The sequence below is a fragment of the Anser cygnoides genome, chromosome 10 (assembly GCF_040182565.1).
Source record: "Anser cygnoides isolate HZ-2024a breed goose chromosome 10, Taihu_goose_T2T_genome, whole genome shotgun sequence".
Lineage (NCBI taxonomy): Eukaryota > Metazoa > Chordata > Aves > Anseriformes > Anatidae > Anser > Anser cygnoides.
This window is the reverse complement of record NC_089882.1, coordinates 9,573,168-9,591,258: the sequence shown is the minus strand read 5'-3', so window position 1 is coordinate 9,591,258 and position 18,091 is coordinate 9,573,168. Positions and strand designations below refer to the sequence as shown.

Below are 18,091 nucleotides of genomic sequence, written 5' to 3'. Positions count from 1 at the left end.
ACTCCTGCAGTTTTCTTAACCTAAAAAATTGCTGCAATGATGAACAAAGAATTATACAAGAAAAAAAAGACATACTTTTGTATCTTTATTTTGGAATTTCTTGTTCTATTATAAATATTGAAGTATCCCTATTTCAGAAGACATATTTTGTTAATTGATTGTACATATTTAAATATGTATTTTTGCACAGGTCTTTTTTTCTTATATCCAGTTTTGGTACAATTGAGATCATCTAGTATTTATTTATTAATTAATTAAAAAAAAAAGGAAAAAAAAAAAAAAAAGCAAATACCTTTTTATAATTTGAAGTGGTTCACTGCCAAGCCAATAGCATACCATGCCTACTTTTGCAACGGGGAGGGGTGCCTCTGTTTTGTGAAAGCTGTGTCCCTTCTCGCGTCTCGGGAGCTCTCGCCCAGGTCCTGCAGCCGGATCCAGGTGGCGGCAGCAGCCCGCGGAGCCTGCCTGCAGGGCCTGCGGCCGCAGGGTGGCTGCGGCGTTGCTTAGAGGTTGCCTGATTCCCAGAAGACTCCGTTTAGCTAAGTGACACACTGCTTCTCTTTTTGTAGTGCTCGTGTGCGTGCGTGCGCGTTCGTGTGGGTCTCACGTGGTTTAAAACTAACGGAAAAACTGAAAGTGCCTGATCTAACTAGTTTTAAGCTTGGACTGTTTAGACAGCTTCTCCTTCAAAGACTTGAATGTTCAGTTGAAATTTTGGAGCTTGCTTTTTCCACCTATATATTATATACGTGCGTGTGTATATATATGGGCGTGCATATATATACGCATCCACGTTTATAAGTATATTTTCTAAAACAAGTAAGATGGGTTGACAAAAGGAAGCAGACGATGCTGGTAACTTTTGTACAATGTTTTAATTAGAATACCTTGTGTCGGAACAATCCCATTGATAACGCGTATTTGAAATAATGCCAAGGGTTTGAAACGTGGTTTTAACCAGCAGTTTATTTATCTGTCCCGTTCTGGGCAGGGAGGGGAGACAGAAATGTAAATGAAATAAGTTAGAAAACGTTCAGAATACTTCGTATTCCAGGAAAACAATACAAAAACCCAGTAAGTACCTCGGAAAACCTTTTAAAAATAAAATATGTGATTTCCAAATGACATTTCTAAGGCAGTTGTCTTCCTGTAAGAGTTCTCTTGCCAAGGAATCTCTCATCTTTCACTCATTCTGTCCTGGAGGAGGGAATTGGGCTTGGAAAGATTCTTAATGTTTCACTGTTCAGCAGAAAATAATCATTTTTACATTTTGTGCAAGATATTTTACGTTTTAAAGATAATTTTGAAATGAGCACTACATAATGTCAATGTGAATGTAGGCCTTGAAAGCATCTTGCTCTGTGTTGAGCCTGGTTCTAAAAGCAATCTCCTGTGTAAAATGTGTGAATAGTTTGATAATTTGTATACATAATCAAGAGCATCTGATCAGCTGAACTCTGTGTTGGCTGCTGTATAGTACATGAACAAATGTCATGGGATAGAAAAAATTACTTTGGATATTTAAAAGAAAAATAAATATATAGTCTATTTGTTTTGTAACAAGTTTCTGTAAATAAAATAATTTATACTATTTATAAGAAAAAAGTTGTGCTTTGCTTCATGAAAAAGATTAGTTTGTTGAACAAACATGTTACTAAACAAGGCAATAAAATTAGGACTTTTCAATAAATGAGGTTGGTTGCATGGAATACATTATATGTTTCTGCTTCGTTATGAAATCGTTCACCATTAAAGGAAAACATTATCTGTGTCGGTGCCTATGTGAACTAATTTCAGAGAATTGGATCTGGTCAAATTCTGTCCTTTTGCCTCAGCACTGCATGAGCTGCCCCAGGAGTCAGCCTGCTGGAATCTGAGCCTGACATCCTGCAAGGTTTTGTGGCATCTGGGTTTTGAGAGGTGCCGGGAGTAACGCCGCGGTATTTTCCTCTGCAAGTTGTCGCTGAAGGCTCTTGCTTTTTGGTTTGCTAAACAGAATAACAAGAAACAGCTTTTACAACACCACTTGCAGTACGTTGAAGGGTTGTGGGTTTTTGTTATCGTTTTGTTTTGTTTTCATAAAAAAGCATCTTCCATTCTTTCACAGTTCAGGCGCCCAGTGTGTGAATTCAGCAGGTTAAATGCTCTTGCAGGCTTTTCTCTGCATGTGACTCAGGACGATTGCATGCGGTGGATGACTTCAGAGAACAGTCTGCAAAACCGGTAAAACTCCTGTTAGGGGGGTAGGACGTGCAGCCAAGGCAATGGGGTTTTTGTCTGTTTGTGGGGTTTTGCCTTTTTCTTCTTTTCTTTTTTAATGCTAAATGTTTTCTTTAGTATTTGGGATAAATGCTGCAAGCTATAAATGGGGGTCAGGCAGCAAGCAGGCTCAGCTTTGTCCTTTTATAATGAGTACTTTTAATATTTCTCTATTTACAGTACCTTTTGTGTTGGTTGATTTTATTTTTTTTTCACCCTCCTGCAAATATGTATATATTTTTTTCCTAGTAGTACTTCCTAACTTCTGCTCCGTCCTATAAGCTATTGGCACTGAAGTTGTTGTGCTGGGCTCACCAAGTGACTACAGCGTGAAGCATGCAGGAGACGTGAGTTCATGCAGCCGAGCTAGCGCTCCTTGGTTGTCATCAAATTCAGGCAAGTCCCTAACTGAGCCATCTGCGTCTGGGTCAGAATTGCAGGATTAACTCTGCATTTAACTGCATTTGAAATAGGATTCTGTATCCCCGGGTACTGCAAGGTGAAGAGGGAGGAAAGGTGAGGTCTGATTGTGTGTGGGAGGTGTCCCTGCCCATGGCAGGGGGGTTGGAATTAGGTATCTTTAAGGTCCCTTCCAACCCAAGCTGTTCTAAGAGGAAAACGTTTGCATTTGTCCCGTATAACCGAGTTCCAGGGTGCACTGACTGCACGAGGAAAGTCGCAGCTTATATTCAGGAAGAGTTTTTTTGGTGGTGTGGAAGTTGGAGCCCAGCAGTCGATGCGTGTTACGCAAAGCCAGATGTCAGAGGGTCTCTGTGCATGCTGTTGAGTGCACGTACGTATTTTAGGGAGCTCTGCAGGAGCACAGAGCTGGCCCCAGCCTCTGCTAGGCACGGCAAGGCCAGCAGCGACCGCACCGGCCCCCGCTGCCTCCGTACGCTCCTGCCACTTCTGCCAGCTACTGAGCCAACCGATACAAGAGCCTGCAATTGGCTTTATTTAAATGCAAATTTCTGTTGGGTCATTATTATCACGTTCTGCTGCAACAAATAATCAAACACACGTGGCTTGTGTGATCCACCATGGGACTCTTAATTTGACTGAATGCTTTTCTTGGTGCTTTGGCTGAGCGCTGCATTAGCGATTGGATTCGTTCCTAACAAGCAGCATGGGATCTTTGTCTCAGAGAAGCAGCGTGTGCTTGTTTTGTTTGTTTTTTGTTTTTTGTTTTTTTTCTGGCCCACCGAACTTCAGGGGACTCTCAAAAACCTTTTCTGAAGTTGTTTAAATTAACCTGGATTCAAACTTTATTGCGAAGGATGAAAACTGGCCTGAGACATGCAGTCAACGGGCTGTGTCCGAGCCAGAGAGCAATGGTTGTAGTTGACATCTGTCGCCAAATCCATGTGAAGTCTTTCCTGAGCATCAGCAAGGACAGCACGCTGTCGCTTTGGTTTAGCAGCTCTTCGACAGTGCTGGAAGTGTCCATCCATCTGCAGCCCTTCCTGGCCACAACAGGTAATTTATTTATTTTTTTCCAAAAGCACGTGACTTGTCTGTCATCCGCAAGACTAGAGCTCAAACTTTGGAGCCCAATCTCCAGTGAGAAAACAAGTGGAGTCTTTGATAGGCCAGCAGAGACAGGTGAGCTGAAGGCTGTTTGCATGCAAAATAGATTTCACCTGTTCTGTAGAAGAGCTTTACCCACACAATCTGTAATAACCCCACCTCCTTTTCCCCCTCCCGTGTTCCCGCGGCTTAACAGTGAGCGTATTGCAGAGCAAGGCAGAAAGCATGGGGGGGGGGGGGGGGGGGCGGGCTGCAGCTTGGAATCAATCTCTGGGTCTGGCTGCTGCAGTGCTAGCGTTAAGTCAGCCTTCCAGAGGGAAACTGGAGAATGGCGTTAGTTCAGGGAGCTGCACGGGATGAAATTACAAGACAGAATGTACAGCTTTTGCATGTGGACTATAAATCCCCAGTAAAGCGTCAGGGCTGAGGCATGAATGGGTGTATCAGACAGATACGATCAGAATTAAATAAACTGAAATTGATAAAGAAATAAAAGAAAAAGTAACAAGATCATTGGACAAGGAAAGAAAAGTTACTTCAGGTTTTAAAGGAAGCAGAAATCCTGTCACTTTCTGAGTGACATAGAAATTGAAGTAGGCAGTTAAAAATGGTAGAATAGAGAGTGTTATGCTCTTGATCATGGCTCTCACTTGATCATCTCAGGACCTGGCCACCCTGGACCCCTCAGCAGTCCTACTCTTTTTGAAAAAAAGACTATGTAGCAGATGATCACTTTTTCCTTCTTTCAGGAGAGCAATGTAAGTACCTGTTCTTGCTGCGTATCCAGCTGTGGACGCCAGGAGGTGTCGCCTTTCTCAATGACCGTCCATTATTTGGTGTGGCTGAGAGGCCAAGCTGCTGCCAAGAGCCTTAAAATACTTCAGGTAAAACTGCTGTGACTATTTCCTGCCAGCTCTTGCCTAAAAAGTTTTGTTAAGAAGCCCTGCAGGTTCCTCTCAGCTCCTCCTTCACAGGACTAGGCTCAAATCGTAAAATGACCGAGCGAAGTCAAAATCTTTCCAAAGGGGGCGGGGTCTTTAAAAATTCTCTCATGCAATTAGCATTTTTCTAGGTAACACTAAAAGCCTTGCTAGAATTAATTTATTGGAGGCAGACAAAAAAGACAAAACGATATTTATTCCTTAGCACCTGTCAAGAATGAAACCATAACCCTCTACAGTATTCGATCAATTGCCTTAACCTGCAGTAGTACCTTGTGACAGCTGCAAATCTAAGAGGAAGTGATTTCAAATGTAATGCTTTGCTAATGGGCTAGCTTTCTTTTCAACAGCTAAAATGCCACAGTAAGGGAGAGGCTGTTACAGTTCTAGGTGTTCCCAAAATTACAGTCTTTACGGTTTTCATGGTTGTATTAGTGCTCTACGAGTCATTTGCATCCTTATTCCTTTTCCTTACACTGTAATCTTAGAACAAGAATTCACACTGTCTGGATAACATACAAACTCAACTAACATTTTTGGCTATATAATATTATGCACCTGTTTCTTTTCATTTTTGATTCAAATACAGAAGTCTTAAAAACACAACCGCAGAATCGCAATTGGTTCTTTCTGTTTGGCTCTTGACCTTGCTTTGCTGTTAAATATTGAACACTGCATAGGCAGGCAAGTAAAGGAACAAAATATATTCCAAGAGATCAATCGTATAATACATTTAATAAATGAACTGGGATCCATACACCAAAACAGAACATCGCTTACATAATGAAGTGGAAAGTAAAAACACTACCTCTCCTGCTAGTATTTTTTTTTTAACCTACAGTATACCAAGTTATACAATATATTTATAGGATACTTCCAAAATGTTTTAAACATCTACATTTTGCATTCCCTTGCATTACAAAAATTACATATTAATTACTCTGGAAAGTTTCTGAACTCTGTTTAGCAGCAAATCTCCTTTCTTGATGGTTTCTTGGTACTGCCAATTCTTGCTATCAGGCCTAAAAAAAATTGAGAATAAAAAGGTGTTTAGAATTGAGACCATGTTTTACACCAAGAAACTTACATTTATGTAGTAAGCGTGATCAAAATGTACAGAATTCAACTGGGGCGTGAAATACGATTTCTAGGAATTGATAACGTACCTGTTAGTTTCTACAATCTCATTTACTTTGTCTATTTTGCAGTGTAATCGCCCAGCTGCAATAAATCTTGAAAGCTCCCTAAGAAGAGAGAAAAGAAGTTGGTTAAATGATACTTCACCAAGGACCTGCAGGCCTAGCAGCACAGAACCTGCTCACATGGATAGCCTGCTGACAAAACAACACTGTCAACACAATATTTCTGAAGCAGCAACCTCTATGTATTTTCATAAGGTATCTTACACACCCTAATCTTATTAGTGCTTGGACATGAAACAAGAACAATCACTACAGCAAGCTGAATGCAAAACGTCTTCATATTTTCTTCTCAGGCCAAACTCTTGCTCTTGAGTTAAAGTGAGACTTATTGTTTAGCTTAGCTTCAATTACTGCTCAAACTCAAAGGCAGCAGTCACATAATACACACATTCAGAATTTATCCTGTAAGTATAATAATCCTTTGTGCCAGTCAATTCATTTTAAAAGTCCCTTAATAAAGGTTTCTTATTTTCTGGTAGTTCTAAATATGCTGTCTTTTTTTTTTTTTTTTTAATTAATGAACTGGTGGCTCACAGAACATTGCTGATGTCAACAAACAAACAAAATTTCTGGGATATACAGTAAGACAAGTTACAACTAATACTAAATTAACGAGAAGCATAAGAGCTAGTATGACTTAAACATTTACCTCTGAATTGAATGGTATTTGGTTTCCCTTGAAACACCTATTAATTCATTTCTGAGTATTTCAAGCAGTACTCATATTTCTGTAACACTTTTCTATGTTAGAAAATCTGAAATTTCTTTATGAAAGAAGAATCATTCCTGTGAAAGCATTTGAAACAAAGCATTTCACATACATAATCAAGGTAAAAGTCAATTTCTCACCTCACAACAGTTCTCATCTAAGCTAACACACTTCACATTAGTTCTAATCTGATCTAAATCTGACTTTCCTTTTTTTACACTAGAAAAGGAATTGGAAACCGAGACTGCAATGTATATCTGATTTAAGTGAAAAACATCACATCCTGTTCACGTACCAGAAAGCAAGCAAAACTAAATGAAGGAGACGTGTAGGGCAGATAAAATGTGTCGATCCTTAAAGCTGAAATACTTACTTTGGCGTATCTGTGAACTAAGTTGTCTCCTAAAATATTAAGTTTCATGGCTTATGAAGGCCCACAGAAATACCAGTATAAAGAACAAAGTTACTAGTAAAAGCCTAGTTTCTCAGATGGCCCTCAGAATGAAAGAAGTACTGGAACAGTTGTCACGAGAGACTGCTCTCAAACTATTTTCTTTACTAAAACAAGATTCTCTTATGTTTCTATGGAAGGAAGAGCTTGGCTAAATTTAACTTGGCAGGTTTACAGTCAAAGTAAAACAAAGATTTTTATTCATGAGATCATTATAAACAATTAAAATGTGTAAAGTGAGATCTTTATAAACTTAAAAAGCTAAACAACTTACTGATCTATGAATTCTACGCTGACTCCAAATGCTTCTGCCATGTATCCTAATGTCAACGACCGGTAAGACTCGAGGAGCTGGCTGTATGCATGGATTCTCATTTCCCGTACGTAGTATCGATAGTGAGGTGCAAACAGCCAATCTTTTTTCATCTCTTGCTCTACAATAGCTGAAAGGAGGAAAAAGAAAAAAAATCAATTTCTAATTTGTAAGAAATGTAAAATATCACTTAGGTAAATTAAATATATACAACACCAGTTAATAAATAATCTGTGTGACCAAAACAACACTGTATTCTTGCATATTCCTGGGTATGAAAAATATTCTACACTGTGCATAAATAAATTTGTAAAACTGTATTGGTTCTAGAACCAGAAGCAGTAGTAAGATGCAAACAATGTTGTGGCAAAGCTAATTTGTCAGCACAGAATACTTCTAGGATGTCAGCAACTCTCTCCTGCGTACTGCAGGGGGATCACCTCGCTCGAAGTGAGGGCTGAAACCTGCAGCCACGTTGGCGTAACCTGGTGCTGAGATGCAAGCAGGTGTTGGTGTGTTGGTGTGTATCTACCTGAAGAAACGTTCTTACCCAAAGCTAGGTAATGAAATAAGATTAACTGTCTGGTTACAACAAGTAACTTACTTACACGGATTTCCAGGCACTATGACTTTTTCTCCTGCTGACACTTAGTTCTCGGCTTGTGGCAAGACCAGCAACAGAAAAACACTGGCCTTCATTTTAATCTCGTCAGGCCTCGTCTTCCACAAAAGGAAGGGTTCTTTTTTGCTCTTTCTAAATGTCTGATTTTCTTCTATTCTAAATAAAAGAACTGCCAAGAACGGAGAAAGTTTTCTGAAAAGATTTTTCTTAAGCGTCACCCTTTTACACACAAACCAGACCAGAAAGCCTGGTAGCAGCCGTGGTAACAGCAACAATGAAAACTTCCCATGTAATTTCTTTTACAGTCTGAGATTTCAGCATCTTCATAAGGCCTGTAATTTAGTTCAAAGATAAAACTTTCAAAACTTTCCCATTTGGCCTGGTTCTTCATGTAAGATGGTGCTCCACAGCTAGGTGGAAAAGAATTTGAAAATAATCAGAGGTGACCTTTCGTAAGGCTCACTGTATGTGAAGATTTTTTTTAATTTTTTTTTTTAAATCAGAGAGCAACAAATTTCAGGTCACTGTTTAAAAGAAAGACCTTTTGTTTTCTGCACAAAGAAGCTCTAGTCCTAGACTGTAGCTACTCCACAAAAGTTGTGAATGATCTGAAACAAGCAACTGTAGCACCCGAAATACTGTTGTAAGAAACAACTCACCTAGTGACTGGAAAAAAGCTGCATAACTGCATTCGTAAAGGGAAAAGAGATACTGTCGTACAGCAGGCAAACTGTGTAACACTTCCAGAATCTCTGCTCCTTTAATAACCTGAAAGCAAACCAAAAAAAACCATGTTTAAATATTATTACTTTCAGCATGGAGATAGAAAGAAAGGCTGGGTTTGTTTGAACCCACGCTTACCTTTTCCCTAAGGTCGGGCCTGTCTAATGCAATCATGCTGACGTAGACAGTGTATGTTACAAACGTTTTGTAATCCATAAGTTCATAGGACGTAAACGTCGAAACTGTGTCGAGGAAGAGCTCCGCTGCCTGTTTGAAATCCCGAATAGCTACACAGTACAGACCCTGGTACACTTTTAGACGATTTCTCCTATCCCAGTCTCCGCCTTCTTCTATTAGACTTAAAAGAGAAAAAGAAAAAAATTACTTATGCAAATGTATTATGGAGTAAGTTATATGAAACAAGTACAGTGAGTCAACTGATAGTCTGTGATCTGAGCAAGAATAATTTATTTTATGTCACAACTTGCTGAAACAGTCTGTACTTCATACATCTGCCAGGGGCAGCAGCGACACTTCCTTGGGGCAGGAAAAGCCAGCCGCTTTTGCACAATGCACGTCTCGACTTTAAAAAGTTTATAGCTTCTAAAATTCCAACAACAGCCTTTTGAGATGCACACGTAAATATTACTGTCAACCTCAACCACGGCAACGTACTTCCGCTGCTTTTGCTGCTAAAATCAAAGCCGTCCAACTAGCAGCACAGAAAAAAGTCTAACAGCCAGACCACCGAAACGGCCAAACTTTCAGAAATCTCATTAACATAAAATCGACGTGGCCAGAGGCAGGAGCACAGGCCAAGACAAAATCCGTTCAGAAGGCAGCGCACGAGAAAATCAGCGCCCAAGGAGCACTGCAACGGGTAAGAGCCTCTAACATCACCTCCCAAGGCACCGGAACAGACTGGAAGCTGCGGCTTGCTACAGGAACCAGTGAAACATGAAATGCTGAGAGCGCAGGGGGAGAAGCTAGCAGTGGAAATGGGGGAAGGACAGCTGCACCAAGGCATGCCGTGCTGACACTGGGCTCTTGCTCCTAGAGGAGACGCCGGCATTTTATCGGCCCAGCTGGACGGCGCTGGCGTCAGCTGAGTCCAGCCGGCATTCCTGCACCGCGCTTTGTTGTGCGGGGCAATCGCACCCACGGCTCTGTGCTAACAGCTACAGAACGGGGCAGCGGGGGGGCACAGCTTCTAACCAAGTCAGCTGCTAGGAAATACCTGAAACAAAAACACCAACCTCTTCCCCTTCATAAAAGTCTAAGGACTAGGAAGCTCTGTAGTACAAGGTAACACCAGCCATTATTCTGTGATTCTGTCTGACAACCAGCCGTTGTCATTTCACGATAGCAAGGTGTTTACCTTCCATTTCTATCACTACCGTTTCTCTGAACGGTCCCCCAGCCCAAACCACACCTTTTTGCCTTTTCAATGTTCCGCGTGATGAGGTCGTTGTCCATGTAAAACAAGCCAATCCTTAGGAGATAGAACACGATATCCAGGCGATGTCCCAGCGCCACCGTTTTGTCGTAAGTCTTGCGGAACGCAGTCAGAGCCCCCTCCTAGCAAAGCATTTTCCGTTACAAGAGCTTTAAGTGCAACTAGAATATTTGCAGAACATCTGTCAAACGCACACGCACTGTCTTCCATGGACAGTCCTGTCAGTTTCACACGTAATTTTAACACTGCATATTCTGAATAATCTTAAAGAATCAAAGTTTAAACCAGAAGTTAAAAAATGTATGAGGAATGGCTTTTTTTAACTCTAAGGACTACGGCAATCAGGACTGTAATTTGAAATTAAGTTGCGTTGTGTAACTAACTTAGGAAAGCCTAAAGACACAAGGTAAATGAAAAATAAAATCTATAAATGGAAAATAAATGTCTCTCTTTTCAAGAAAAAATGTTTTAATAGCCTGCTTATTTGTTACTAGATAATTTACGTTTCAATAACACCCCCCCCTCCATCTCCCACCCACGGAGAAACCACACTACTGGTCAGCCAGCTTCCCCTCTATGAAGAGCCCTCACCACAACCCGCCCAGTTAAGGGGATTGCAAAGGGGATTGCAGTGCAGCATTTTAAACATGAAGCCATAAGGCCCATGCCAGGAACCAACCTTGTCCCCGATCCTGCACAGGTACTCAGCTTTGGCCATCATGGCATCTCGGATTTCACTCTCCCCCAGGATCTTTTCAGCATCCTCTAATTCGTTATCGAGACGTTTCAACTCTTCCTCGTTAGCTTTCTTCATTTTGCTCAGCAGCTCCGTGTCTACCTGCCACTCAAGGGACTTGCAGAGCGCTTCGTAATACGGAGCCATGTCTGAAAGAAAAGCCAGAAAGTTTGTTACTGACAACAGGGGTGCGTTTGTAGAGCAGGGCACTGACGGACACCACAAGGGCTCACCAATGCCAGCTACATTCTTTCTGCTGCCAGGTACCTGGTAAGCCCACACAGCCAGCCGCACGCTACTGAGATGCTTCAGCAGGCCTTGCCTCTCCTGGTTGGTTTCCCAATCCTTCCCAGCACGGCTCTTTCTACACCTCTCCCACTCAGCACTTCCCTTACCATTTATTCAACCCCCAGCACACCCCAGGCACAGCTCCTGCCTCTTATACCACCAGCACCCTGCTGAGAGTGCCGATAGCCAGGGACGGGCACCGCACTGGTGCCTCCAACTCCCCTGGACCCTTATCCTGCCAGCATCCCAATCCTCCCCGCTGCTGTCGGGCTGCCCGTGTTGAGGGGCTGCTGGTGGTGCTCTCCAGGCGGGCTGTGGGCACACAGATGAACAGACAGAGCCCCAGGGCTGCCCCAGGGATCTCCCCAGCCACCTTTTGCTACCAGACAGACACATCCACCCCATGGCTGGCTCACTGACCGGCAGACACACTGACAGACCCATAGGCTGCCAGACATAGGGGCAGGCTGTCAGACAGCTCGTCAGACAGACCAACAGGCTGTCGGACAGACCGGGAGGCCGCCAAATAGACCAGCAGGCCGTCGGACAGACCAACAGGCTGTCAGATAGACCATCAGGCAGACGGGCAGGCCGTCAGACCGACCCTCAGGCCATCAAACAGCCCGGGAGGCTGTCAGACAGACCGGGACGCCGACCCACAGACCAGCAGACAGACCGGGAGACCGTCAGAGACCGACGGGCTGCCAGACAGCCCGGGAGGCCGTCAGACAGACCGGGAGACCGACCCACAGACCAGCAGACAGACCGGGAGGCAGTCAGAGAGACCGCCAGACCGTCGGACAGACCGCCAGACCAGCCGACAGACCGCCAGGCCGACCCACAGGCCGTCACGCAGACCCACGGGCCCTCCGCCCGCCCCTCCGGCCGCTCCCCACCGGCCCAGGCCCTCACGCACCGTGCAGCCGCACGGCCGCCATCAGCTCGTCCCGCGCGGCGGGGTCGGGCGCCCGGGGCCGGAGGCTGAGCAGGAAGCGGAGCTGGGCGATGCGCAGGTCGGGGTTCTTGGGCAGCCCCTCCTCCTCCAGGTTCTCCAGCGGCATGGCGGCGGCAGCGGCGGGGCCCTCCTGAGGCGGCAGCGGCGGCGGCGGCGCGGCCTCAGTGACTCAGCCGCGACGGCCGGAAGCGGCGCCCCGCTTCCGCTTCCGCTTCCGCTTCCCGCCCCCCCGCCCCGGCCCGCAGCGCCCCCTGCCCGCGCGGAGGGCTGCGGGAGGGCGGGGAGGGGAGGGGTGCGCAGCGCGCGTGCGCGGTGTGGGGAGGGAGGGGAGGGGGGGAGCGGTGCGCGGGCACGGCGCGGGCTGCAGGGGGCGCGCGGGCACGCGGCCTGAGGCGGGGGGGGGGGGGGAGGGCATGGGGACGGTGCCCGGAGCCCCTGCAGCCGCCTCAGCCGGCGTCCCGCACCCCATCCCCTCAGCTCCTGTGCTGCCCCTTCCCCACGGGGGGCGCGTGGAATGGGGAAATAATAAATAAAAATAAATAAAAATAATAAAAATAAATAAAAACCTGCCCGTGGTTGCGAGGCGGTGCGCTCGCGCTGCGCTGTGAGGGGAGCCGAGCCGCGCGCAGCGGGGTGCGGCCCCCCCTCTGATCCCCCCCAAATCGTGCCCTCATGCCTCACGTTGGGCCAGGGTTGGAAATTTGGAGGCGTTTCGTGTCAGGAAGAGCGGTCGGGCGTTGGGACGGGTTGTGCAGGGAGGCGGTGGGGTTCAAGGGGAGGTTCGGGGGTCCCTGGGGGGCTCAAGGGAAGGTTGGAGGTGGTGCCTGGGGACAGGGGTTAGTGGTGACACTGGGGGGTTGGACCGGGAGATCTGGGAGGACTTTTCCAACCCTAATGATTCTGCGATCCTGCGATCTGCCCCAGAATATCTCAGTTCTCAGATATTTGGTGCTTCAAGAACAACGCGGGGGAAAAGCGCTTCTAAGGGATCTCAGCTTCTGCGGTGGGAAAAATAAATAGATAAATAAATCAGCTTGTAGCCTTCATTGTGGCGGAAACAAACTTGACTATGTTACCCAAGAGCATACTTGTGGCTCAAAAAGCCAGAAGGCAGACAAAAAGGGCTATTAAAAACCCATGTTTTGATGCCATCACATGCTGTGCTGGACTGTGACTCCTGGCTTCTTCACCACACTCCCATGTACTTCTCATTTAGCGTTTGTAGCATTTCTCCATCTCTGTGTTAAACATTTTGGCTTTATCTTTCCCAGCCTCGTGCTCTTTCCCCACACCAGGGTCCTGCAGGGCTGCTGCAAACCATTCCTGCTGCATTTCATAGACGGGGCGTGCGGCGGCAGCACCGCGCGTGTCCCCATCAGTTCCTCTTTGTGGAGATGGTACGGTTCAGCTCCGCTTGCCGCCCTAAATCAAGGCCCTTTCTCATCCTATAAAGCAAGGCGAGCATCAGCCCTCATTTTCCCTTGCCCGTTTGTCTCTGTCATCCCTAACAGGATAACAACGTGGCTGGAGTTGAGCTTTAAACACAGTGCCCTTGGTATTTTGGAGTTGGGTTTCTCTTCTAGGTCATGGGAGAAATTGTTTCCTCCACTGTTTTAGCACAACTTATTCCCAAGATTGGTTTCTTTACGTCGGTCATGAATTATTTAGAAGTTTGGCAGCAGACACTGTTGTCTGCTGCATTTTTGATACGTGCTAATATTTGTTATGTTGACTCTGATCTTTTTGTTTGTTTGTTTGTTTTTCATTTAAATTGCTGGCTTGCACTTCTACAGCGTTTTACAATGAAAAAAAGGAGAACAAGTGTTTAGAGTTGGGCAGTTCCTTTGTTCTTGAGGAGCAGCCCTTTCTTTTTTTCCCCGTTTCTTTTTTGACTTGCAATCTCTTTTGTATTGATTGTGCCATCAGGAATTGCTTTGATGCTTTGCAAAGAGCTGTACATTGCAGTAATGCTGATGATATTTGCCTGGTGGCCTTTGCCTTTGCTGCCTTTAACCTATTAATTAGTTGGTTGCTTTTTTGTTTGTTTGCTTAGGACAGACACTTTTAGGCCTCCTGCATATTTTCCTGTTGGAATCTTGTCCCCAGATATGTCTCAGGACGACGTGCTCTGGAGCTGTGGCCTGCCGCATATTGCTAGTGTGCCGTGGTTAGGAAGAAAAGGCCGGCTGGTTCTCTCTGACGAGTCCTGAGCACCCAGGCACTCTGCTCACCCAGTGGGTATTGCTCATGAGAGACATCAAGCTGGGGTTTGGTCACAAAAATTTAGTTCCTAATAAAGATCAGTCTTTTTTTAAAGACTGTGCGTAACTACTGTAGCTCTGGTCACTCATACTGGCTGCCCAAATCCCCTCACCCTTCTAATCCTGCTGCATTTTGGCATCCGTGACGCATTGTGGAGGGAAGAGCCAAGGTTTCATTATTGTGCCGCATGAAGAGGCTTTTCATTCTCCCATTTCTGGATTTGCCACCTTTTACTTGGCCCCAGTGTCAGTTGTTAGGAGCGAGAATAAAGTAAGGGAGTCGATTTTTAATTTTCTTGGGCTTAGTTACTGCCGAAATGTCATGTTTTGTTTTGTAACTGTATGAAACACTAGTTAATTAAAAAAGCCAACACTTCTCGTCTGTAAATATTTGCCTACACTTTGCATATTTATGTATATTTAAGCAATAACTGGGAGTAAGGGAGCTGGCTGCACGCATGTGACATTCACTGCTAAACGCGGAAGGAAATTGAGAGAGGATATTTGGGTCTCAAATACCTCTATGAGGAAATAAGGCCCCGTGGTGACTGTAATTCTCATGTGGCCTTACAGCATTTAAAAGGATCCAAATGAATAAATACAGGAGGTTTGGTTTTTTTTTTTTTTTACCAAATGGACCTCAGCTGACTTCTTCCCTCCCAGCAAGGTGCGGTGGTGCTGAGGGCAGCCCGGTGATGGCCAACAGAGACAGCAGGGCTTGGCTGAAGTCTGGGAAGCGCATGTATTTCCACATCTGTGCCATGCATCGGGCACAACCTGGGACACAAGAGGTCCCGTCTGAGCATCAGGCAGCGCTTCTGTGCTGCCAGGTCAGCCACCACTGCCCGCAGGTCAGGATCATGGCCCCGAGCTCCCAGGAGCAGCGCAAATCCCACCGTACTGCGCATAAAACTGCTTTTTGGATACCCAGCCCCTCTGATGGGATGCACGAGTGATCTCTCCATGGTATCCAAAACGTGGGCGCAGTCCTCCCAGGGTTTTTGCATATCAAGGGAGCACTGGGAGCAGCGAGCACCCCCACGAACACCAAGCTGCCCACCCCAGCTCACTTGCCCCCTAGTCAGCTTTCCTGCCACTCTCCTCTTTCACCAGCCATGGTTGAGCCCAAATATCACCAAATGTCTTTGCTTTCCACGTGCAAAAGGAGTGAAGGGTCCCGTGAGCGGGCTGCAGTGTTTTGTGCTGCAGCGAGGAGCCCTGTGCACACACCATCCCACCGTAAGCTGCGGGCTCACCTCCGTAGTGCCAATTACACCTTCTTACCTTGCTTGAAGCCACGCTGTGATCCTCCGGCTTTTTCATCTCGTCAGCTGGGTACCCGTTTCACTTTAATTGGTGCCCTTTATTTATCTGGATATTTTCAAATCAGTAGGTCCTTCCCTGTTAGCGCACCGGGGGTGCTTTGAAGGGCAATATTTCCCTTAATCCACACGCGAAGCCTTTTGCGGAATTAAATCAGGGAGTTCCAGCAAACAGCCGGTTTAGGGGGAAGTTAGTACCCCGGGAGGACAAAACCAAGCTGCATCATTAGTCAGAAATGTGGGAAGCTGTTAGCGTCTAATGGCTGTGAGACATCGCAGGGCAGGTGGGCGGCTCGGGGGCTCTTCCTTCGCTCCATCACCTGCAGCAGCCCTGGGCGCAGGGGCTGGCAGGGCGCTGAAGCTGTTGGATGCGGCCGCTCCAGAAATCTGCTGGGGAACTCCTATTTAATAAGTGAGAAAACACTTTTATTTGTTGTCGGGAAAGCATACAGGAGGAGAAAGTTCCTGGGTGAGAAAGGTGACGGGAGGCAGGGCGTCCTCCTGCCCAGAGCCTGGTCCCAATTTGCCGTGCAGATTTTTGGACTCTTGTCATGATCCAGGCTCCTGCCGTGCATTTATCCCACCATCAAGCACAGCACCACTGCACTGACATTTGTACAGGCACATAACAAATGCACGTGCAAATGGTTTACTCTTGAACCTTAAAGGCTGCCTTTTATTTCAGATAGTGTGGCTCTTAATGCAATCAGGTGGATGTTGGTGTTGTGTGGCTGCTTGCTAACCGTCCGAAATGGCAGACCGTGAGCCTGAATTTCACAATGAGGTCCACTGACTGCATCTTTTCTCCTAAATGCAGATTTACTTTCAGAAAATTGGTGTTTTGGAGCAACCTACTGGTGCACTTGTTTCATATACAGCAGCAGCACCTGGGGTATAACCAGCGCTGCTATTGAGAAATGATGGGAATGTTTTCACAGCCTGGTGACGGATCTGGCCCTCGCCTGCCCACGGGAAGCACCGAGATCGATACCTCCCACAGACCGATGTCAGAGTTTTGTGGGGTGTGGGATAAGGTCTGCTGCTTTTTAAGATATCCTATTGTTTGCAGAAATCCACAAATCTTCATTAAGGTCTGTGGTCTCCAGCTGTGTGCCTGTGTCTGTCTTTGTTTTTTCGGTAATTTGTGCTGTACACTTTCACCAAATGATTGCTTTTATTGTATGCGGTTCCTTCTGCTGGGCACTTCTCTGTTGACTATGATTACTGCCATGTCAACTGTAAATGCTCCTTTACTGTATAATTAACTTTATCTGCTTTGCTACAATGCCTCTCCCTGGTAATTACACACACTTCAGCTCTTTCACTGCATTTCTACAACTTTACGAAGTGCTGTGATTACTCTTGCACGGTCTCTGTTCAAACTGCAGGGTTTTCACGTCTACAATTACATCTTTTTCCTTGCAGCAGCCCTGCTGTAATCTGGATATTGATTACGGTACGTACATGATCTTTAAATAAGCCATCTGTTTGGAGTTCATTGGGGTTTGCATGTGCTGGTAGCAAAAAGCTCATTCAAGTCCTCGGGTTGTTGAACGGCTGGCGTTGTAGTTAGACCTGGGGAAATTTGAAATGGAGAGCAAGAATTTAAAAATCTTTCAGTCTTTCTGCTCTCTTGGGAGTTACTCCGTTTTCTTCCTTAGCTCAGTCTTGTCAGCCTTTTTTTTTTTTTGTGTGGTGCATTAGTGACTTTTGTCCTCCGTAGATTTTTTAAGCTCCTTTTTTCTCAAGGTAATGGTCGCGTGCAATCATACTGGCCACCCGTCAGCCTGCGCTTCTGCTCTCTAATGGATTTTAAACCTGGGTCAACTTGAACCAGGTTTGTCAGCTGCCAGGAGACCTCAGCGGTGCATGATTGCTTGGATTTAGGTGCAGGCCAGGTAGGACTGACCCAGGCCAGGAAAGGCACAGGGGTTGTGGTTAGCCCGTGCTGCCCTGCCCTGCAATGCCTGCACCTCCGCCCCAGCGCCTTCTGTGCAGCCCAGGCTAATTTTGTGCAGCCGTGGCAGGGAAGGGAAATGCGGGCAGCCATGAGAAACGTAGAAAGGAGAGCTGGGAGCGTGGCAGTGGTGGGGATGGGGACAAACTGGGCAGAGGGGCGTCTGGCCTGCGAGAAAGCAGCCTTCATTGGTGAGTGCGCACAGAGCGGCAGCTGACACCGTAATTACAAATATTGACGTGCTTTGCCAGGTCTTTTGCACAGCTTCTTTTCAAGCGCCGCAGCCTCGTTTTCTTTTTCACTCTTTATAATGACAGGTCATTTTCACATCACGCAAAGAAAAGCGCTCGGCTGAGGAGTGTCATGTAA

The 18,091-nt window shown here is 45.7% G+C and overlaps 1 protein-coding gene across 1 annotated transcript; it reads right to left on the bottom strand.

Moving 5' to 3' along the window:
• Positions 1-5,443: 5,443 nt before the first annotated feature.
• On the bottom strand, positions 5,444-12,377 carry PSMD6 (proteasome 26S subunit, non-ATPase 6). The gene is made up of 8 exons (XM_048071652.2): positions 12,144-12,377; positions 10,883-11,088; positions 10,180-10,325; positions 8,886-9,105; positions 8,684-8,792; positions 7,364-7,532; positions 5,894-5,971; positions 5,444-5,749 (listed from the first exon to the last, which is right to left on the bottom strand). Exons 1-8 carry the CDS (start codon positions 12,286-12,288, stop codon positions 5,653-5,655), a joined length of 1,170 nt encoding a protein of 389 aa, XP_047927609.1. The 5' UTR covers positions 12,289-12,377; the 3' UTR covers positions 5,444-5,652.
• Between the last annotated feature and the right edge of the window lie 5,714 nt (positions 12,378-18,091).